The sequence below is a fragment of the Oncorhynchus clarkii genome, chromosome 25 (genome assembly GCF_045791955.1).
Source record: "Oncorhynchus clarkii lewisi isolate Uvic-CL-2024 chromosome 25, UVic_Ocla_1.0, whole genome shotgun sequence".
Classification (NCBI taxonomy): Eukaryota; Metazoa; Chordata; class Actinopteri; order Salmoniformes; family Salmonidae; genus Oncorhynchus; species Oncorhynchus clarkii.
Window position 1 is genome coordinate 35,684,667 of NC_092171.1, and position 24,402 is coordinate 35,709,068.

General features: G+C 44.0%; 1 protein-coding gene across 4 annotated transcripts in view; it reads left to right on the forward strand.

The window, feature by feature from the left end:
- LOC139383308 (dystrobrevin beta-like) overlaps positions 1 to 17,620 on the forward strand; it is a 66,039-nt gene extending 48,419 nt beyond the window's left edge. The window contains exons 14-19 of one of the 4 annotated variants that reach the window (XM_071127786.1): positions 3,023 to 3,119; positions 5,012 to 5,032; positions 10,841 to 11,000; positions 14,044 to 14,133; positions 14,219 to 14,481; positions 17,341 to 17,620. In XM_071127786.1, the coding sequence (XP_070983887.1) occupies positions 3,023 to 3,119; positions 5,012 to 5,032; positions 10,841 to 11,000; positions 14,044 to 14,133; positions 14,219 to 14,481; positions 17,341 to 17,349 (640 nt within the window). In that variant the 3' untranslated portion in view covers positions 17,350 to 17,620. Of the gene's footprint in view, positions 1 to 3,022; positions 3,120 to 5,011; positions 5,033 to 10,840; positions 11,001 to 14,043; positions 14,139 to 14,218; positions 14,482 to 17,340 lie in introns of those variants that run through there. The other 3 variants (XM_071127787.1, XM_071127789.1, XM_071127788.1) reach the window with 3 other exon arrangements.
- Positions 17,621 to 24,402: the final 6,782 nt, after the last annotated feature.

The window sequence follows — 24,402 nt, forward strand, 5'->3', positions numbered from 1 at the left end:
TATCACTCCAGTGATATATGGGTGGGGGGGGGCAGAGCTGTTGGTTGGTGTAGTCAGGTGGAAAGCATGGCCAGCCGTAGAGAAATACTTATTGAAGTTCTCGATTATGGTGGATTTATCAGTGGTGACAGTGTTTCCTAGTCTCAGTGCAGTGGGCAGCTGGGAGGAGGTGTTCTTATTCTCCATGGACTTTACAGTGTCACAAAACTTATTGGAATTAGTGCTGCAGGATGCAAATTTCTGTTTGAAAAAGCTAGCCTTTGCTTTCCTAACTGACTGTGTATTGGTTCCTGACTTCCCTGAAAAGTTGCATATCGCAGGGACTATTTGATACTAGTGCAGTCCGCCACAGGGTGTTTTTGTGCTGGTCGAGGGCAGTCAGGTCTGGAGTGAACCAAGGGCTGTATCTGTTCTTTAGTTCTACATTTTTACCCATCTATACCCATCTATACCCATCTATACCCATCTATGCCTCTAAAACAAACGTGTTATAAATGCTTATCACATGTTTATACACTCTTTATAAACTCAGAACTAATCATTTATTAAGTATGCATTAATGTAAAGTGTTAACTACCTATGCCTTCATCAGCCCTTTAACAGTACTAACAGCCAGTGGATTCAGGGCTGAGACTCCCAAAGAAAGTCTATGTAACCTTTTGATTGCCAATCAATCAGTGAAAGTGCCTGTGGCTATCTGGCTATAATATCTGTCTGTATTGTAGCCTACAGCTCTGCATTGTAGCCAATAGCTCTGTATTGTAGCCTATAGCGTATAGCTCTGCATTGTAGCCTATAGCTCTGTATTGTAGCCTATAGCTCTGCATTGTAGCCTATAGCTCTGTATTGTAGCCTATAGCCTATAGCTCTGTAGTGTAGCCTATAGCTCTGTATTGTAGCCTATAGCTCTGTATTGTAGTCTATAGCTCTGCATTGTAGCCTATAGCTCTGTATTGTAGCCTATAGCTCTGTAGTGTAGCCTATAGCTCTGTATTGTAGCCTATAGCTCTGTATTGTAGCCTATAGCTCTGTATTGTAGCCTATAGCTCTGCATTGTAGCCTATAGCTCTGCATTGTAGCCTATAGCTCTGCATTATAGCGTATAACTCTGTATTGTAGCCTATATCCTATAGCTCTGTATTGTAGCCTATAGCTCTGTATTGTAGCCTATAGTTCTGCATTGTAGCCTATAGCTCTGCATTGTAGCCTATAGCTCTGCATTGTAGCCTATAGCTCTGTATTGTAGCCTATATCCTATAGCTCTGTATTGTAGCCTATAGCTCTGTATTGTAGCCTATAGCTCTGCATTGTAGCCTATAGCTCTGCATTGTAGCCTATAGCTCTGTATTGTAGCCTATAGCTCTGTATTGTAGCCTATAGCTCTGTATTGTAGCCTATAGCTCTGCATTGTAGCGTATAGCTCTGTATTGTAGCCTATAGCCTATAGCTCTGCATTGTAGCCTATAGCTCTGCATTGTAGCCTATAGCTCTGTATTGTAGCCTATAGCTCTGCATTGTAGCCTATAGCTCTGCATTTTAGCCTATATCTCTGCATTGTAGCCTATAGCTCTGCATTGTAGCCTATAGCCTATAGCTCTGCATTGTAGCCTATAGCTCTGTATTATAGCCTATAGCCTATAGCTCTGCGCTGTAGCCTATAGCCTATAGCTCTGCATTGTAGCCTATAGCTCTGCATTGTAGCCTATAGCTCTGTATTGTAGCCTATAGCTCTGCATTGTAGCCTATAGCCTATAGCTCTGCATTGTAGCCTATAGCTCTGCATTGTAGCCTATAGCTCTGTATTGTAGCTTATAGCTCTGTATTGTAGCCTATAGCCTATAGCTCTGCGCTGTAGCCTATAGCTCTGCATTGTAGCCTATAGCTCTGCATTGTAGCCTATAGCTCTGTATTGTAGCCTATAGCTCTGCATTGTAGCCTATAGCCTATAGCTCTGTATTGTAGCCTATAGCTCTGCATTGTAGCCTATAGCCTGTAGCTCTGCTCTGCATTGTTTCGGTGCCCGATGGACCTGTTCAATCATCTCATCACATTAAAAGGGATCTTGCCAGTGGTGTGTTGTCTCTTTGTGTTACCCTGGAATGTGACCAGGCTCAGAGAAGAGACTATGTAGTGCCATGGTTGGTAACCCTGGTCCTGGACTGCTGCAGGCGCTTCATGTTTGTGTTTTAACTGACCTGGAAGACCAGGTGTGTTGAATTTAGGCAGTCACTGAACTGATCAATTAGCTCGGTTGGTCAGGTGTGGTGCCTAGTTGGAAGAAAATCCTGCAGGACCTGTGTCACTCCAGGAACAGGGTTGTCTCACCCTGAGGTAGTGTAACCAGGCTCAGAGAAGAGACTGTGTCTGTGTAGTGGTGTGATATTAGGAAAGACATGGACAAGGGACTGACCAGCGTCTTCCATCATCACCACTCAGCGTCTGCAGTCTGCACTCAGGGACTGACCAGCGTCTTCCATCATCACCACTCAGCGTCTGCAGTCTGCACTCAGGGACTGACCAGCGTCTTCCATCATCACCACTCAGCGTCTGCAGTCTGCACTCAGGGACTGACCAGCGTCTTCCATCATCACCACTCAGCGTCTGCAGTCTGCACTCAGGGACTGACCAGCGTCTTCCATCATCACCACTCAGCGTCTGCAGTCTGCACTCAGGGACTGAACAATGTCTTCCATCATCAATACTCAGCGTCTGCAGTCTGCACTCAGGGACGCCACCTAACGGAAGACAGTTGGGACTTCTCAGGCCAAGGACGGATCATTGTTCATGTGGGAGGCAACCCTAGGGAGCCTAGTGACTGACAAACTTTCAGGCTTTCACCTTTCAGGAGGCAATAGAGACTAACAGCTGGTGTGTGTGTGTGTGTGTGTGTGTGTGTGTGTGTGTGTGTGTACGTGTGTGTGTGTACGTGTGTGTGTGTACGTGTGTGTGTGTACGTGTGTGTGTGTACGTACGTGTGTGTGTACGTGTGTGTGTGTGTGTGTGTGTGTGTGTGTGACAACAGGCACAGGAAGGATGAGCTGGAGAGGCGCATGTCAGCCCTACAGGAGAGCAGACGGGAACTGATGGTCCAGCTAGAGGGACTGATGAGGTTACTGAAGGTAGGAGAGGACTCTGACAGACAGATTATTATAAACACTAGCTGATACACTATCTGTTTATTTTTCTTCAGACTTTTATATACTGATGCTGTCATTTTTTACTATATAGTTAGTAGTATATCAAATTGATATATAGTATATCAAATCAAATGTTATTGGTCACATACACATGGTTAGCAGATGTTCATGTGAGTGTAGGGAAATGCTTGTGAGAGAGAGTACAGTTATCAACCTCAGTCATTATTGCATTTTATGCCATCTGGTATTCGTTAACATCAACCATGAATTTGTTCCAACTGTTTAGAACGTGTTGGACGCTGCATTGATTGTAGTTGACAGTTGCTCCCCCTCAGGGTCCATTGATTGTAGTTGACAGTTGCTCCCCCTCAGGGTCCATTGATTGTAGTTGACAGTTGCTCTCCCTCAGGGTCCATTGATTGTAGTTGACAGTTGCTCTCCCTCAGGGTCCATTGATTGTAGTTGACAGTTGCTCCCCCTCAGGGTCCATTGATTGTAGTTGACAGTTGCTCTCCCTCAGGGTCCATTGATTGTAGTTGACAGTTGCTCCCCCTCAGGGTCCATTGATTGTAGTTGACAGTTGCTCCCCCTCAGGGTCCATTGATTGTAGTTGACAGTTGCTCTCCCTCAGGGTCCATTGATTGTAGTTGACAGTTGCTCTCCCTCAGGGTCCATTGATTGTAGTTGACAGTTGCTCCCCCTCAGGGTCCATTGATTGTAGTTGACAGTTGCTCTCCCTCAGGGTGCATTGATTGTAGTTGACAGTTGCTCTCCCTCAGGGTGCATTGATTGTAGTTGACAGTTGCTCTCCCTCAGGGTGCATTGATTGTAGTTGACAGTTGCTCTCCCTCAGGGTCCATTGATTGTAGTTGACAGTTGCTCCCCCTCAGGGTCCATTGATTGTAGTTGACAGTTGCTCTCCCTCAGGGTCCATTGATTGTAGTTGACAGTTGCTCCCCCTCAGGGTCCATTGATTGTAGTTGACAGTTGCTCCCCCTCAGGGTCCATTGATTGTAGTTGACAGTTGCTCTCCCTCAGGGTCCATTGATTGTAGTTGACAGTTGCTCTCCCTCAGGGTCCATTGATTGTAGTTGACAGTTGCTCCCCCTCAGGGTCCATTGATTGTAGTTGACAGTTGCTCTCCCTCAGGGTGCATTGATTGTAGTTGACAGTTACTCTCCCTCAGGGTGCATTGATTGTAGTTGACAGTTGCTCTCCCTCAGGGTGCATTGATTGTAGTTGACAGTTGCTCTCCCTCAGGGTCCATTGATTGTAGTTGACAGTTGCTCTCCCTCAGGGTCCATTGATTGTAGTTGACAGTTGCTCTCCCTCAGGGTGCATTGATTGTAGTTGACAGTTGCTCTCCCTCAGGGTCCATTGATTGTAGTTGACAGTTGCTGTCCCCCAGGGTCCATTGATTGTAGTTGACAGTTGCTCTCCCTCAGGGTCCATTGATCGTAGTTGACAGTTGCTCTCCCTCAGGGTCCATTGATTGTAGTTGACAGTTGCTCTCCCTCAGGGTCCATTGATTGTAGTTGACAGTTGCTCTCCCTCAGGGTCCATTGATTGTAGTTGACAGTTGCTCTCCCTCAGGGTCCATTGATTGTAGTTGACAGTTGCTCTCCCTCAGGGTCCATTGATTGTAGTTGACAGTTGCTCTCCCTCAGGGTCCATTGGTTAACTTGTAGAAACCTGTCTTTCCTGATATTGAAGCTCCTGACTCTTTGCCACTGTTTTCTCTTTTTCTCTCTCTCTTTCTGTCACTTTCTTGCTCTCTTTCTCTCTCGTTCTCGGCCTGTACCTCTCTCTCTGTCATTTCTCTCTCCCTCCCTGCTCATGCTTTCTATCACTGCTTACCATTGACTGACTGATAGGATGAGGAGCAGAACCAGGCAGTAAGTGTGTCTCTCTTAAGTTTACATTAAGGAAGCAGTAGTGGCAGCACCAGACCCAGTCACTCTCTAACCATAATATTACATGTCACACTACTGTCCACTCTTAATGCACGTGTTGATATGTCTCCGATGGATTGTGTTTAAGGAACTCCCAGTAGCAGCATTTTTTATGGACATATTATGTTATGCACTTGCACTGGTCGGTTTGAGGCAGCACTGTTTTCCTACAGAGATTTGGCATAGTACTTTTATAGATGGCTTATTTGTCCCATCATGCAGGCCTGGACCAGACTGGCTCTAAGCCATACAGTCATGGACCCCCGTGCAGGCTGGCTCTAAGCCATACAGTCGTGGACCCCCGTGCAGGCTGGCTCTAAGCCATACAGTCGTGGACCTGGGCTCAAACGCTATTCGAAATCTTTCAAATACCTTCAGCGTTTGCTCAAGCCTGCCTGGAGTGCAAGATACGCGGGGTTTGATGTTTTGGGACTATTCTAATGGTCCATTTAAGCTAAGCAGGCTCAATCAAGCACAGATGTAGTATTTGAAATAATTTGAATAGTCTTTGAACCCGGGTCTGCTCCTAGGCCCTGCACAGTGCCCCTTTCTCCAGCCCGAACAGTACAGTCTCTCCTTAATCGCTGCAGGCGGGGGGGGGGGGGGGGGTTTATGCTTGGGCGGTATTCAGATTGTCATACCTTCATACCGACCTTGTGCCGTACCAGGATATTCTGTAATACCGGCATTGCACACAAGGGGTGCTATTTTCAAACCCCACTGAGCCTTTGTAATCTGAAGGTTAGCAATGCTAACAAGTACATGTAAAATCCCATAGCATTCTCTATCTAAATGCTAACGAGCGCATTGCAGACATTTTATAGTCTCTAAGCAGCTCCGTCTTGTTCTAAGTTGAGCTTGAGGTGGTGAGCCGACATCCAAGCTGAGATATCTGCCAGGCACGCAGAGATGCATTTCGTCACATGGGTGTCAGAAAAGGGAAATGGGAAAGGAGAAAAGTAGTTGCGTCATCCGCAAAGCAATTATAGGAGACAACATGTGAGGATATGATGAGCCGAGTGACTTGGTGTATAGAGAGAAGAGGAGAGGGCCTAGAACTGAGCCCTGAGGGACACCATTAGTGAGAGTACGTGGTGCAGACACAGATCCTTTCCACGTCACTTGATAGTGGCCTGCCAGGTGGGACGCAATCCAAGAGTCTGCAGTCTGAGACACTCATCCCTGAGAGGGTGGAGAGAAGGATCTGATGGTTCATAGTGTGGTTCATGGTGTTAAAGCTTTGGCAGTGCGGAGAGCCTCCGGGACACAGATGAGAGCAGTGACCCATCTTATAGCCTGACTGGTTAGGGTCAAGAAGATCGTTCTGAGAGAGATAATGAGAGAGTTGATCAGCGACAACACGCTCAAGTGTTTTGGAAAGAAAAGAAAGCAGGGATACAGGTCTATAGTTTTTGACATCAAATGAGTCGAGTGTTGGTTTCTTGAGGAGCGGAAAGACTCAGGCCATTTTGAAGTCAGAGGGGACGCAGCCAGTGGTCAGGGATGAGTTGATGAGGGAAGTGAGGAATGGGAGAAGGTCTCCAGAGATGGTCTGGAGAAGGGAGGAGAGGATGGAGTCGAGCGAGCAGGTTGTCGGGCGGCCAGATCTCACTAGTCACAGGATGTCCTCGGGATAGAGAGGGGAGAAAGAGGTCAAGGCGTAGGGTAGTTCTGTGTGAGTGAGACCAGTGGACTCAATAGTCTAAGTGAATGAGGAGCGGACTGTCTCATCAACCTTCTTTTCAAAGTGGTTGACAAAGTCGTCTGCAGAGAGGGAGGGAGTGGAGCATTAAGGAGGGAGGAAAAGGTAGAAAATAGTTTCCTAGGGTTAGAGGCAGAAGTTTGAAATGTAGAGTGATAGAAAGTGGCATTAGCAGTGGATTCAGAGGAAGAGAAGGTAAAGAGGAATCAGTGAAAGGATGATAGGTCCTCCAGAAGTTTTGTTTTCCTCTATTTTCGCTCAGCTGCCCACAGCCATGTTCTGTAAGCTCGCAATGAGTCACTCAGCCACGAAGCAAGAGGGGAGGGCCGAGCCAGCCCGGGAGGACATGGGGTAGTGTGAGTCAAAGGATGCGGAAAGGAAGGAGAGTAGGGTCGAAGAGGCTGAATCAGTACACAGGAGAGAAAAGGATTTAGAAGGGAGAGATGATATGTTAGAAGAGGAGAGAGTACTGGGAGAGACAGAGCGAAGATTGCAACGGCACATGGCCATCTGGGTAGGGGCTGAGAGGGTTGGAGGAAAGAGAGACAGAAAAGGAAACAAAAGTAGTGATCCTCGACCTTGACGGCGGTTGCAGTGAGATTAGTAAACGGCCAGCATCTAGTAGAGATGAGGTCAAGCATATTGCCTTGTGAGTTGGAGGGGATTGGAAAAGGGTGACATCAAAAGGCAAAGAGGGGAACGAGAGAGTTGCAAATAAATGAATCGAAGGGAGAGGTTGGGAGGTAGAAGTCGCCCAGTAAAAGAGTGGTGAGCCATCATCAGGAAATAGGTTTATGAAAGTGTTAAGCTCATTGAGGAAGTCTCCAAGGGCACTTGGTGGGCGATAGATGACAACAAGCTTGAGTGGACAAGTGACAGTGACCGCATGGAATTCAAATGAGGAGATGGACAGGTGAGAGAGTAGATGGACAGGTGAGAGGGAGAAAAGACCACATCTCCAGTTAGGAGAAATGAGTAGCCCTGTGCCACCACCGCGATGACCAGATGCTCTTGGACTATGAGAGAAAACGTAGTCAGGTGAAGGGAGAGCAGCTCTGAAGGGCATCATAGGCTTAGATTATCTCAGTGTTCTTTTTTTAATTTGTAATTTGTTTTACCCCCTTTTCTCCCCAATTTTCGTGGTATCCAATTGTTTGTAATTACTATCTTGTCTCATCGCTACAACTCCCGTACGGGCTTGGGAGAGACGAAGGTCGAAAGCCATGCGTCCTCCGAAACACAACCCAACCAAGCCGCACTGCTTCTTAACACAGCGTGCCTCCAACCTGGAAGCCAGCCGCACCAATGTGTCGGAGGAAACACCGTGCACCTGGCTACCTTGGTTAGCGCGCACTGCGCCCGGTCCGCCACATGAGTCGCTGGTGCGTGATGAGACAAGGATATCCCTACCGGCCAAACCCTCCCTAACCCAGACGACGCCAGGCCAATTGTGTGTCGCCCCACGGACCTCCAGCTATTGCTGCGATGCAGTGCCCTAGACCACTGCGCCACCCGGGAGGCATCTCAGCATTCTTAACTGTAGATCAACAGTTCCAAATGCTGCAAAATATTTTTTTTCATAAAATAAAAAAATCACCTGGTCCTGATGAACTAGACCCCCGCCTCCTACACCTAGCTGCAGACATCATTGCTCCCCCTTAATATGTATTTTTAACCTCACACTTGATGTTAAGGAAATCCCCAAGTTATGGAAATCTGCTTTTGTACTCCCTCTTCTGAAAGGTGTAGATCCTTCGCTACTTGACAACTATCGACCCATATCAAAATTGTCTGCACTGTCAAAGGTACTGGAGTCCTTAGTTAGTTGGCAGCTAAAGGTCTACTTCCAAGAATACAACATCATAAATGGAATGCAATCAGGTTTTAGGTCTGGCCAGAGCACTGTTTCAGCAACACTGTGCTCTTGATAAGAAGTTACATTGTGTGTCTGTTTTTATTGATTTGTCGAAGGCTTTTGACACCGTGGACCATGCTGTGTTAGTGCAAAGGTTAAAATGTTGTGGAATTACTGGTCATGCTCTAGATTGGTTTATTAATTACCTATCAAATCGTACACAATGTGTAATGGTGGATGGTTGTAAATCTGAGTCCATAGAGGTGTGCTCAGGTGTTCCGCAAGGTTCTATTTTGGGCCCACTGTTGTTCATTTTGTATATCAACAACATTGGGGATCTTATTGAAACAGCGGATGTTCATTTTTATGCAGATGATACTGTTCTTTATTCAAGTGGTAGTAGTTTATCTTTAGCTTTTGAAAATGCCCAAAGAGCATTTAACATCATACAACAGAATCTGTATGATTTAAAGCTGATTCTAAATTCGGGGAAAACAAAATGCATGGTATTTTCAAATGCCAGGCATGTTACAAATCATGTCATTGCTGGGCATGCTATAGAGCAAGTTAAAGTGTACAAATATTTGGGTGTGTGGGTTGATGATAAGCTGAGCTTCACTGTGCATGTAGAGAACTTGATAAGGAAGCTCAAGCTGAAAATAGGATTTTATTACCGGAATACGGCTTGTTTTTCTTTTGAGGCCAGGAAGGAGCTGGTACGATGTACATTACTGTCGGTTTTAGATTTTAGTGGTGTTATATATATATATATATATATATATATATGCAGGCCTCAGCCACTACCCTGAGAGCACTTGATTCAGTGTATCATGCAGCCCTCTGGTTCATTACAAATCAGAAACGTCTGATCATTGTGATCTCTACAGCGCTGTTGGCTGGTTGTCATTGACCTTGCGTAAGCTTAAACACTGGTATACACTGATTTTTAAGGCCATATTGGGTAAAATGCCATTTTATCTCTGTTCTTTTTTAGTCAGGTCAGTAAATAAATATCAATTACGGTCCCATTCTGATTTGCTTCTAACAGTACCAAAAATTAGAACAGGACATGGTAGAAATAGTTTGTTACTTAGCTCCGTGGTCCTGGAATTCTCTCCTGAACATTTTAAAATGTGATGATCTAGTTTCGTTGGTGGAGTTTACACTTGATCGATGAATATATCATAGAAGTGTGTAATTGTTTTTAGGCCAGCTGTTTTTAGTCAAGACGTTTGTGTTTTTAATGTACAATGTTTTTGTTGTACTGTATGTGTGTTTATAGTTTTGTTTAATGTTGTGTTAGTGTATGTAAATAGTTTTGTCTGAAACGTTGTTCCCTCTGCTGCTATTGGACCAGGTCTCTCTTGGAAAAGAGTTGTTATCTCAATGAGAAAAAAACCTGTATATTTAAAGGTAAAATAAAAATAATGAAAAAAGAGACCTGGAGGGTAAATGAAAAGGGTTGCAGTCAAGGAGTGGGGAGCTCACAAGAGTGAGCTACTCACAAAGCTCCAGTCTCTCGTTATTGTGTGTTTCTAAACAAACACCACTTGACTGGGAACTACTGGTGAGCTTCATAATGAAAAATGATGTGACAGGTGAAACGAAGAACGCAATCTTCTTTCTCTCTTAACGTATTGCACAAGATGACTGCAGGTATTTACTTAAAAAGTAGCTACAAATATTAATTAATATTTTTTTTTAACTTAAAGTAAAATATTTTACTTCTTCATAGTTTCAACGGTATTGAAAAACCATCCTGTGGCTATTTCCAAATACCCCGGTATACGGTATATATGGCATACTGCCCAAGCCGTGTGTGTGTTTTGTTAGCAAAGATAACAGGTGGTGGTCTAGGCCTCTTCTACTCCTAACCTATGGTAATATTGGTATGTGTCCTAACCTATGGTAATATTGGTATGTGTCCTAACCTATGGTAATATTGGTATGTGTCCTAACCTATGGTAATATTGGTATGTGTCCTAACCTATGGTAATATTGGTGTGTGTCCTAACCTATGGTAATATTGGTATGTGTCCTAACCTATGGTAATATTGGTATGTGTCCTAACCTATGGTAATATTGGTATGTGTTCTAACCTATGGTAATATTGGTATGTGTCCTAACCTATGGTAATATTGGTATGTTTCTATAGTTTGTTTCCTAACCGGTGGTGATGTTGGCATGTTATCAGGCCCAGACAGGAGGCTCAACCCACTCCTCCCCCAGCCACGGGGCAGTCTGCTCCATGCCCATGCCGATCCGCTCCACCTCAGCTGGGTCCACCCCCACCCACACACCCCAGGACTGCCTGGCCGGGTTGGGGGGCGACGTGCTGGAGGCCTTCGCTCAGGGTGAGTCCTGGACCTCCGCCCAACGGGAAAAACAGTACAAAACTAGTTGAAATGACATCAGTTTCTGGTTGAAAAGGCATCATGATGTCATTTCAACTCGCTATTTCCACTGGACAATGTCCTCCTTTAGATCCAGTACATCTGTTGTTAGTTATCCATTTTCTGACCTTTTTTGAGTCAAGGACAACACAACATTTTGATCTGTGATTGAGCTGTGACAAATTCGATTAAAGTGCATTCCAAATCCAAAAATAGTAGCCACGAAATGCCATGTACAGTTTGAAGTTGGAAGTTTACATACACCTTAGCCAAATACATTTAAACTGAGTTTTTTACCATTCCTGACATTTAATCCTAGTAAAAAAATCCCTGTCTGGGTCTCCCGGGTGGCGCAGTGGTTAAGGGCGCTGTACTGCAGCGCCAGCTGTGCCATCAGAGTCCTGGGTTCGCGCCCAGGCTCTGTCGTAACCGGCCGCGACCGGGAGGTCCGTGGGGCGACGCACAATTGGCCTAGCGTCGCCCGGGTTAGGGAGGGCTTGGTCGGTAGGGGTTTCCTTGTCTCATCGCGCACCAGCGACTCCTGTGGCGGGCTGGGCGCAGTGTAAGGTGGCCAGGTGCACGGTGTTTCCTCCGGCGCATTGGTGCGGCTGGCTTCCGGGTTGGATGTGCGCTGTGTTAAAGAAGCAGCGGTTGCAGCAGTCGTTGGTTGTGTATCGGAGGACGCATGACTTTCAACCTTCGTCTCTCCCGAGCCCGTACGGGAGTTGTAGCGATGAGACAAGATAGTAGCTACTACAACAATTGGATACTACGAAATTGGGGAGAAAATATATATTTTTTTTTAAATACAAAAAAATATATATAAAAAAAAAAAAAAATCCCTGTCTTAGGTCAGTTAGGATCACCACTTTAGTTTAAGAATGTGAAATGTCAGAATAATAGATGAGAGAATTATTTATTTCAGCTTTTATTTCTTTCATCACATTCCCATTGGGTCAGAAGTTTACATGCACTCAATTAGTATTTGGTAGCATTGCCTTTAAATTGTTTAACTTGGGTCAAACGTTTCGGGTAGCCTTCCACAAGCTTCCCACAATAAGTTGGGTGAATTTTGGCCAATCCTCCTGACACAGCTGTGTAACAGAGTCAGGTTTGTAGGCCTCCTTGCTCGCACACACTTTTTCAGTTCTGCCCACACATTTTCTATAGGATTGAGGTCAGGGCTTTGTGATGGCCACTCCAATACATTGACTTTGTTGTCCATTAAGCCATTTTGCTACAACTTTGGAAGAATGCTTGGGGTCATTGTCCATTTGGAAGACCCATTTGCGACCAAGCTTTAACTTCCTGATCCACATAATTTTCCATCCTCATTATGTCATCTTTTGTGAAGTGCACCAATCCCTCCTACAGCAAAGCACCCCCACAGCATGATGCTGCCAACCCTGTGCTTCACGGTTGGGATGGTGTTTTTTGGCTTGCAAGCATCCCCCTTTTTTCTCCAAACATAACGATGGTCATTATGGCCAAAACAATTCTAATTTTGTTTCATCAGACCAGAGGACATTTCTCCAAAAATTATGATCTTTGTCCCCATGGGCAGTTGCCAACTGTAGTCTGGCTTTTTTATGGCGGTTTTGGAGCAGTGTCTTCTTCCTTGCTGAGCTGCCTTTCATGTTATGCCGATATAGGACTCGTTTTTACTGTGGATATTGATACTTTTGTACCTGTTTCCTCCAGCATGTACACAAGGTCCTTTGCTGTTGTTCTGGGATTGATTTGCACTTTTCACACCAAAGTACGTTCATCTGTAGGAGACAGAACGCGTCTCCTTCCTGAGCGGTATGATGGCTGCGTGGTCCCATGGTGTTTATACTTGCGTACTATTGTTTGTACAGATGAACGTGGTACTTTCAGGCATTTGGAAATTGCTCCCAAGGATGAACCAGACTTGTGGAGGTCTACAAAAAACAAATTCTGAGGTCTTGGCTGATTTCTTTAGATTTTCCCATGATGTCAAGCAAAGAGGCACTGAGTTTGAAGTTAGGCCTTGAAATTCATCCACAGGTACACCTCCAGTTGACCCAAATGATGTAAATTAGCCTTTGAAATTCATCCACAGGTACACCTCCAATTGACCCAAATGATGTAAATTAGCCTATCAGAAGCTTCTAAAGCCATGACATCATTTTCTGGAATTTTCCAAGCTGTTTAAAGGCACAGTCAACTTAGTGTATGTAAACTTCTGACCCACTGGAATTGTGATACAGTGAATTATAAGTGAAATAATCTGTCTGTAAACAATTGTTGGGAAAAATACATTTTATGAATCATTTATGATCATGATCATTTATGATCATTTATGAACATTTGAACATCTTGGCCATGTTCTGTTATAATCTCCACCCGGCACAGCCAGAAGAGGACTGGCCATCCCACATATGCTCTCTCTAATTCTCTCTTTCTTTCTCTCTCTCGGAGGACCTGAGCCCTAGGACCATGCCCCAGGAATACCTGACATGATGACTCCTTGCTGTCCCCAGTCCACCTGACTGTGCTGCTGCTCCAGTTTCAACTATTCTGCCTTATTATTATTCGACCATGCTGGTCATTTATGAACATTTGAACATCTTGGCCATGTTCTGTTATAATCTCCACCCGGCACAGCCAGAAGAGGACTGGCCACCCCACATAGCCTGGTTCCTCTCTAGGTTTCTTCCTAGGTTTTGGCCTTTCTAGGGAGTTTTTCCTAGCCACCGTGCTTCTTCACCTGCATTGCTTGCTGTTTGGGGTTTTAGGCTGGGTTTCTGTACAGCACTTTGAGATATCAGCTGATGTACGAAGGGCTATATAAAATAAATTTGATTGATTGATTGTGTCATGCACCTAGTAGATGTCTGAACCGACTTGCTAAAACTATAGTTTGTTAACAAGAAATTTGTGGAGTGGTTGAAACACAAGTTTTAATGACTCCAACCTAAGTTTATGTGAACTTCTGACTTCAACTGTAAGTCACTGACTATTTTCATTGACTGTGTTTCAGGTGTACCTAGAAATCTACGTAATGATCTGTTGGTCGCTGCAGATTCAATCACAAACACCATGTCATCACTTGTCAAAGAACTCCACTCGGGTTAGTTGAGAGGCACATGACTGCTATGTTGCCTGTGATTGGTTGATAACTCTCTGGGACTGAAGTTATATTCTCTTTAATAAAGTAGATGATGCTGCAGAGGAAGAGGACAACCAGATGAGGAACGGAGGCCTAAGGGACAGGCGTGAGGAGGACAACCAGATGAGGAACGGAGGCCTAAGGGACAGGCGTGAGGAGGACAACCAGATGAGGAACGGAGGCCTAAGGGACAGGGCAGAGGGTGAGGACAACCAGATGAGGAACGGAGGCCTAAGGGACAGGGCAGAGGATGAGGACAACCAGATGAGGAACGGAGGCCTAAGGGACAGGCGTGAGGAGGACAACCAGGTGAGGAACGGAGGCCTAAGGGACAGGGCAGAGGGTGAGGACAACCAGGTGAGGAACGAAGGCCTAAGGGACAGGGCAGAGGGTGAGGACAACCAGGTGAGGAACGGAGGCCTAAGGGACAGGGCAGAGGGTGAGGACAACCAGGTGAGGAACGAAGGCCTAAGGGACAGGGCAGAGGGTGAGGACAACCAGGTGAGGAACGGAGGCCTAAGGGACAGGCGTGAGGAGGACAACCAGATGAGGAATGGAGGCATAAGGGACAGGCGTGAGGAGGACAACCAGGTGAGGAATGGAGGCATAAGGGACAGGGCAGAGGATGAGGACAACCAGGTGAGGAACGGAGGCCTAAGGGACAGGGCAGAGGATGAGGACAACCAGATGAGGAACGGAGGCCTAAGGGACAGGCGTGAGGAGGACAACCAGGTGAGGAACGGAGGCCTAAGGGACAGGGCAGAGGGTGAGGACAACCAGGTGAGGAACGAAGGCCTAAGGGACAGGGCAGAGGATGAGGACAACCAGGTGAGGAACGGAGGCCTAAGGGACAGGGCAGAGGATGAGGACAACCAGGTGAGGAACGGAGGCCTAAGGGACAGGCATGAGGAGGACAACCAGGTGAGGAACGGAGGCCTAAGGGACAGGGCAGAGGGTGAGGACAACCAGGTGAGGAACGGAGGCCTAAGGGACAGGGCAGAGGATAAGGACAACCAGGTGAGGAATGGAGGCATAAGGGACAGGCGTGAGGAGGACAACCAGGTGAGGAATGGAGGCATAAGGGACAGGGCAGAGGATGAGGACAACCAGGTGAGGAACGAAGGCTTAAGGCACAGGGCAGAGGATGAGGACAACCAGGTGAGGAATGGAGGCATAAGGGATAGGGGGGGAAGCCTTGGCTCACTATTATCTTATTAACACCGTTTTTTTCCTGTATCAAGCTGTTTGGGAATTTAATTAGTAATTTCTTTGAAACAACATTCTAGAATTCTAATTGTTTGGACACACCTACCCATTCAACGGTTTTTCTATAATTTATATCTAAACTACAAAATAACACACATGCAATCATGTAGTAACCAAAAAAGTGTTAAGCAAATCAAAATATATTTTCTATTTTCAAAGTAGCCACCCTTTGCCTTGATGACAGCTTTGCACACGCTTGGCATTCTCTCTACCAGCTTCACCTGGAATGCTTTTCCAACAGTCTTGAAGGAGTTCCCAAATATGCTGAGCACTTGTTGGCTGCTTCACTCTGCGGTCCAACTCATCCCAAACCATCTCAATTGGGTTGAGGTCAGGTGCTTGTGGATGCTAGGACATCTGATGCAACACCATCAGTCTCCTTCTTGGTCAAATAGCCCTTACACACCCTGGAGTTGTGTTTGGTCATTGTTGGGTCACCATTGTTGGGTCACTATGAATGATAGTCCCACTAAGCACAAACCAGATGGGATGGCATATCGCTGCAGGATGCTGTGGTAGCCATGCAGGTTAAGTGTGCCTTGAATTCTAAATAAATCACTGACAGTGTCACCAGCAAAGCACCCCCACACCATCACACCTCCTCCTCCTTGCTTCACGGTGGGAACCACACATGCAGAGATAATCCGTTCACCTACTCTGCATCTCACAAAGACACAGCGGTTAGAACCAAAAATCTCAAATATGGACTCGACAGATTTCTACCTGTCTAATGTCCATTGCTCGTGTTTCTTGGCTCAAGCAATTCTCTTATTATTATTGGTGTCCTTTAGTAGTGGTTTCTTTGCAGAAATTTGACCATGAAGGCCTGATTTACTCAGTCTCCTCTGTTGATGCACAAGCATTTCGCTACACTCGCATTAACATCTGCTAACCATGTGTATGTGACAAATAAAATTTGATTTGATTGATGTTGAGATGTGTATGTTACTTGAACTCTGTGAAGCATTTATTTGGCCTGCACTTTCTGAGGCTGATAACTCTAATGAACTTGTCCTCTGCAGCAGAGGTAACTCTGGGTCTTCCTTTCCTGTGGCGTTGCTCATGAGAGCCAGCTTCATCATAGCGCTTGATGGTTATCGACTGCCCTTGAAGAAACTTTAAAAGTTGTGGAAATTTTCCACATTGACTGACCTTCATGTCTTAAAATAATGATGGACTGTTGTTTCTCTATGCTTATTTTAGCTGTTCTTCTCATAATATGGACTTGGTCTTATACCAAATAGGGCTATCTTCTGTATACCACCCTTACCTTGTCACAACACAACAACTGATTGGCTCAAACCCATTAAGAAGGAAAGAAATTCCACCAATTAACTTTTCTCAAGGCACACCTGTTAATTGAAATGCATTCCAGGTGACTACCTCATGAAGCTGGTTGAGAGAATGCCAAGAGAGTGTATCAAGGCAAAGGGTGGCTACTTTGAAGAATCTCAAATGTAAAATATATTTTGATTTAACACTTTTTTGGTTACTACATGATTCCATATGTGTTATTTCATTATTCTACAATGTAGAAAATAGTACAAATGTAAGGGGAAAACCCTTGAAAGAACTTTTGACTGGTACAGAGTATTAGACTTTTATGTTACTGCAAATAAAGGAACATTTTTCACTTTTGTTTTCAAGACGATGCAGAATGAAAAGAAAAGTATTAATATACCTATACTTTTAACATTGTTTGTATATCATTGCATAGTCATTAATGAGTCATTCACAATGTAAATCAACAAATCTCTCAATGACCTATAAACATAATAGAAATCACAGGAACTTTTTCAGTCCCACTTGTTCATCAAAATCCTAAATCCTTAATCTGTGAATATTTATAGTTATGTTGTGCCCCAGTCTAATACCTCCCCGTCTGTCTGTCTCTGTCTTCAGGCACAGTGAGAGATCTAAAACATAATTGAGGGAACAACAACCTCCCCAAACACCACTCCATTGATCTAGACAGGATGTCAGACTGGAGAAGAAGAATCAGAATGAGAATCTGCCACACCGACCAAACCCTTCTATCAGGAATTAGCACGTAGAGTAATGCATGCTGTTATCAAACAGGATTTCACTGTGTGAACTCTTATTCAACATGTTTGTTACACCTTGCTGTGGGTTGTCTGTTGGCAAGTGTATATGTCATTCTGTATAAAACTTGAAGCTGTAATTATTGTGTAATGACTGATTCCCCCCGTCATGACTGCAAGGGTCAAATGTCTAAGGAATGGCTTCCTGTGCTTTCTCTCAATCTGTCTTGTTAAATACAGATCACCCTGTGTGCATCATAAATGGCAGGTGCACTACATAGAGAATAGGGTGCCATTTTGTGCACTACATAGGGAATAGTGTTCCATTTGGGATGCTACCTCTATCTGCATAAACTGTACATATTATATATGACCTTGGGAACACAGCACTGACCATAACCTGAAAACAACCTATTTTTACCATGACATGTTCCCCGGCCGTCATTGCCTTTGTATGATTACAGATCACTTGCTAGTGTGCTTTCATTAGTGGTTTTGCATGAAGTTGCACTGTCCTGAGTCTGACTGGGTGTACTGTAGGTTGGTAGGTACCATGTTATCCCAGCTCTTTGTGGGTTTATCAGTGCTTCTCAACCTGCGGTCCCCGGGCCAGCACTGGTCCTTGGTGTTGCTGATTGGTCCCTCAGATAGTGAGTGGACACTGATTTAGTCAGTTCTCAAGTGTTAGATTAAAACTAAGTGGTCTTCAAAAGAGGAAGGACTATAGCTGGTCCTTGCCGGTCCCTGGTACACAAAAGGTTGAGAAACACTTGGTTACGATGACTGCTGGGATTTGTAGTCATGTATGTTGTCATGCCTCAGAATTCACATTGATTATGTCCCAAATGGCACCCTATTCCCTATATGGTGCACTACTTTTGACCAGTGCCCATAGGGCTCTGGTGAAAAGTAGTGCACTATATAAGGAATAGGGTGCCATTTGTGGGACGTAACCATTGAGTCGCATAATGCTGCTACTATGTGCTCACTCTGCCGCGAGACACCCTTTTGCAAAAATATGAGGGTTGTTTGGTCGTAGGGAGCCTATGGGGGCTGTTGTTTATTTTAATCAGGGAAATGTCCCGTTGTTATAATCGGATTAATTCTTCTCATAGTTAATATTTATAGAAACAAAACAAGGTGAGAGAAGCTACTAAATGTATTTTAAAGTGCATTTAAAACTCTACATGGTGTCTCGTCCCTCATCCATTAAACTAGTCACTCAGTAGTGACCGTATTTATTGACCACATAAAGCAAAGAGAGGGAGAGGAACTCAGGACATTAGTTTTAAATGAATATTATATTGTGATCTTTCGTTACAACATACTCACCTATACACCTGTACATAGGTGACGACAGGAGGCCGACACAGAAAGGTTGTGCACAGATAAGACTAGCTTTGATGGCTTAAAAGAAACCAGGACTGGAACATGTTCATGTGACTTGATAGATAGATAGGAGTTTGGGAACTGTAGCGGTAGATGGAATGCAGTGGTGACTCTCAAATGGCACCCTATTCCCGACATAGTGCACTACTTTTGACCAGAGCCATCAGCCCAGTGGGTCAAAAATAGTGCACTATATAGCCAATTTGGATCACATATTCCAAATGTGTGGTTAACTAATAGTCAGTAGGCTAGGCCCTAATGGGCTCCAGACCTGCTTGTTTAGGGGTCAGTTGCTGTGTAATCATTAAAGAGTCTGGAGGGAGCAGACAGCAACCCTGCGTCTCAATAATCTGGCCTTTCTCCTGCAGTTAAAAGCATTGGATTGGTCTGAGCATGTGCTAGACTGCTATATTTCTTAAAATTGACATATTATTGGGACACACAGCAAGAAGGGTTAACCAGATGGCAGAAATTACAGATTATTGGGAGACAGGGCAAGAGGGGTTAACCAGACAGCTGAATGGACAGATCATTAGGAGACAGGGCAAGAGGGGTTAACCAGACAGCTAGATAGACAGATCATTAGGAGACAGGGCAAGAGGGGTTAACCAGACAGCTGAATGGACAGATCATTAGGAGACAGGGCAAGAGGGGTTAACCAGACAGCTAGATAGACAGATCATTAGGAGACAGGGCAAGAGGGGTTAACCAGACAGCTGAAGGACAGATCATTAGGAGACAGTGCAAGAGGGGTTAACCAGACAGCTAGAAGGACAGATCATTAGGAGACAAGGCAAGAGGGGTTAACCAGACAGCTAGAAGGACAGATCATTAGGAGACAAGGCAAGAGGGGTTAACCAGACAGCTAGAAGGACAGATCATTAGGAGACAAGGCAAGAGGGGTTAACCAGACAGCTAGATAGACAGATCATTAGGAGACAAGGCAAGAGGGGTTAACCAGACAGCTGAAGGACAGATCATTAGGAGACAAGGCAAGAGGGGTTAACCAGACAGCTAGAAGGACAGATAATTAGGAGACAAGGCAAGAGGGGTTAACCAGACAGCTAGAATGACAGATCATTAGGAGACAAGGCAAGAGGGGTTAACCAGACAGCTAGAAGGACAGATCAGTAGGAGACAAGGCAAGAGGGGTTAACCAGACAGCTGAAGGACAGATCATTAGGAGACAAGGCAAGAGGGGTTAACCAGACAGCTAGAAGGACAGATCATTAGGAGACAAGGCAAGAGGGGTTAACCAGACAGCTAGAAGGACAGCTCATTAGGAGACAGGGCAAGAGGGGTTAACCAGACAGCTAGAAGGACAGATCATTAGGAGACAGGGCAAGAGGGGTTAACCAGACAGCTAGAAGGACAGATCATTAGGAGACAAGGCAAGAGGGGTTAACCAGACAGCTAGAAGGACAGATCATTAGGAGACAAGGCAAGAGGGGTTAACCAGACAAAGTCTGGTTTTGGTTTAGAATATTGAATGATTTAGAGCAGAGAACAGATGTGGGGTGGACAAGAGCAAGAAACTGACTCTGTTGAATCAGGAGGATATCAGATACAATAAAACACTCTTCTGATCAACGGACATTTCTGTTGTTCAGGGTTTGCATTTATCTCTGAAATGAATAACTAGATAATAAATGTTAGGTTTAGCAATGTGACACGATAAAGGGCCAGACGGAGAAGAGTAGGGTTTGGTTCACGTCATGTTATTACATAATAATAACATGTTTACGCTAAATTGAAACACTGGTTAAGCAATGAACTGTACTGAAGTTGTACTTGAACATTTAGCATTGAGATAATGTGTAAAGTACAGTCAGCTATCCTTTAAACGATGTACAAGGCCTTATCAACCTACTACACTGTGTCCAGGAATAGAAGAACAAAGAAGTGGATTCTAACTATCCATTGTTCTAAATGTCATGTTTTTATTTGGTTACTTATTTTACGTGATCTTATCATTCTGGGTGTTATTTTAGTTTGCTAGTGGAATTAAATCATTGATAAAGTAGAATAATATTGAAGACATCAAAACTATGAAATGAAAAGTGTTAGACAAATCAGAATAGATTTTATATTTGAGATTCTTCAAAATAGCCACCCCTTGCCTTGATGACAGCTTGCACACGCTTGGCATTCTCTCAACCAGCTTCATGACGTAGTCACCTGGAATGCATTTCAATTAACAGGTGTGCCTTGTTAAAAGATCATTTGTGGAATTTCTTTCCTTAATGCGTTTGAACCAATCAGTTATGTTGTGACTGGTAGGGGTGGTATACAGAAGATAGCCCTATTTGGTAAAAGACCAAGTCCATATTATGGCAAAAACAGCTTAAATAAGCAAAGAGAAATGACAGTTCATCGTTACTTTAAGACATGAATGTCAGTCAATGTGAAACATTTCAAGAAATGTGAAAGTTTCTTCAAGTGCAGTCGCAAAAACCATCAAGCGCTTTGATGGAACTGGCTCTCAGGTGAACCGCCACAGGAAGGACCCAGAGTTACCGCTGCTGCAGAGAATAAGTTCGTTAAAGTTAACTGCACTTCAGATTGCAGCCAAAATAAATGTTTCAAAGAGTTCAAGCAATAGACACATCTCAACATCAACTGTTCAGAGGAGACTGTGAATCAGACCTTCATGTTCCTATTGCTGCAACAAAGAAACCACTACTAAAGGACAGCAATAATAAGAAGAGACTTGCTTGGGTCAAGAAACATGAGCAATGGACATTAGGCTGGTGGAAATCTGTCCTCTGGTAAGTCCAAATTTGAGATTTTTGGTTCCAACCGCCGTGACTTTGTGAGACGCAGAGTAGGTGAATAGATGATCTCCGCATGTGTGGTTCCCACCATGAAGCATGGAGGAGGTGTGGGGGTGCTTTGCTGGTGACACTGTCAGTGATTTATTTAGAATTAAAGGCATACTTAACCAGCATGGCTACCACAGCATTCTGCAGTGATAAGCCATCCCATCTGGTTTGCGCTTAGTGGGACTATCATTTATTTTTCAACAGGAAAATGACCCAACACACCTCCAGGCTGTGTAAGGGCTATTCGACCAAGAAGGAGAGTGATGGTGCTGCATCAGATGACATAGCATCCACAAACACCTGTGTGTGCAAAGCTGTCATCAAGGCAAAAGGTGGCTACTTTGAAGAATCTCAAATATATTTTAATTTAACACTTTTTTGGTTACTACAGGATTCTATATGTGTTATTTTATAGATTTGATGACTTCACTATTATTCTACAATGTAGAAAATAATAAAAATGAAGAAAAACCCTTGAATGAGTAAATGTGTCCAAGCCTTTGACTGGTACTGTATATTCAAGATCTAAGGAAAGTGCTGAGATAAAACCTTTTGAAAAGTCAGATATTGTTTTCCCTCTTCACTCCGCTCACAGATAGGAATGCAATATTATGATTTGAGTTTGTGCCTACTGCCTAGATGTTCTGTATAAAGTGCTGAATAAAGTCAAAAACCCATTCATAAGAATATAAATCAGCCTTTTAAGTAGGAGTTTTAGTCTCAGTCAGTTACCTTGTGGAAAAATAGGATTTATTTATTGTTGTTCCGGAGGAAAAGTAGAGTACTTTTGTTCAGCCTTTACATTTGTGCCAAAAATGCAGACTTTGTGTGTCAATATACAGATATAACTACATTCCATATGTTGCTGTTGTTGATGTCCATATTTTGCATGATAAAATCCCGGCCATACATTTACTTGGTCTTCCTTAAAATGTAGAACCCCCAACAGTTCTAGAACCAGTAACAGTTCTTGAGCTACAAACTGTTCTAGAGCTACAAACTGTTTTAGAGCTACCAACAGTTCTAGAGCTACAAACTGTTCTAGAGCTACAAACTGTTCTAGAGCTACCAACAGTTCTAGAACTACAAACTGTTCTTGAGCCACCAACAGTTCTAGAGCTACAAATTATTCTAGAGCTATCAAAAGTTCTACAGCTACAAACTGTTCTAGAGCTACCAACAGTTCTAGAGCCATAAACAGTTATAGTTACAAACTGTTCTAGAGCTACAGTACCACTCGTTCAAGAACTCCCAACCATTCTAGAGCTACCAACCATTCTAGAATGATTTCCTTCTAGCCAACAGAGGCAATAGAAAGGTACATACTGCACATTATGATTGTTTTATTGTTTGCAGAGAGAAAATGACAAAAAATGGCAAAATGACAAACCATAAGCTTCCCGAAATGTTATTTATCTTTCTATGTGTTATATACTGATATGCTTCTGGTATTCATTTGTTTCTCATGTTAATTTTAAAAACATGGTTTTATGTCACATGACCACTGTCTTTTGTAAATACAATGAATCAATTGTGAAATGTATTAAAATATTTAAAAACTTGATATGCTTTGATGTGATGTGATGCCTTTTTTCCAAACAGTATTTAGTCTGTTATCGTTTGAACTTCAGACAGTGCCTTCAGAAAGTTTTCATACCCCTTGACTTATTCGACCTTTGGCGGCAATTTCAGCATTGAGTCGTCTTGGGTATGTCTGTATCAGCTTTGCACATCTGGATTTGGGGATATTCTCCCATTCTTACTTGCATATTTTCTCAAGTTAGAAGGAGCGGTTGTGAAAAGCAATCTTTAAAAAAAATATATATTTCACTTTTACTATACTAAGGAAGTAATTACAAAATAGCAATTAGACACTGGAATGGTAGATGTGTAGAAGATGAATGTGCAAATAGAAATACCTGGTGTGCAAAGGAGCAAGATAAATACAGTATGGGGATGAGGTAGTTGGATGGGCTGTTTACAGATGGGCTATGTACAGGTGCAGTGATTTGTGAGCTGCTCTGACAATCTTCAAGTCTTTCCTAAGGTTTTCAAGGGGATTCAGGTCTGGGCTTTGGCTGGGCCACTCAAGGACTATCACATTCTTGTTCTGAAGCCATTCCAACGTTGCTTTGGCTGTATGCTTGGGGTCATTGTCCTGTTGGAATGTAAATCTTTGCCCCCCAGTCTAAGGTCATTTGCACTCTGAGGCAGGTTCTCATCAAGGATTTGTGTGTATTTGGCTCCATTCACTGTTTCCTCTATCCTTACCAGTCTCCCCGTCCCTGCTGCTGGAAAGCATCCCCATAGCATGATGCTATGTTAGACGGGTGATGAGCTGTGCCTGGTTTTCTCCAGACATAACACTTTGCAAAGCGTTCAATTTTTGTCTCATCAGACAACATAATCTTTTGCCTTCTGATCACAAAGTCTTTCATGTGACTTTTTGCTAACTCTAGGCGTGCTGTTGTGCATTTTTTGCCGGAGTGGCTTCAGTCTGGCCACTCTCCCATGAAGCCCAGATTGGTGAAGTGCTGTAGAGACTGTTGTCCTTCTGGCAGGTTCTCCCATCTCAGCCAAGGAACTCTGTAGTTCTGTCAGAGTGGTCATTGGGTTCTGGGTCACCTCCCTGACCAAGGTCCTTCTTGTCCTGTGGTTCAGTTTGGTCGGATGGGCAGCTCTAAGCAGATTCTGGGAAGTTCCATATCTCC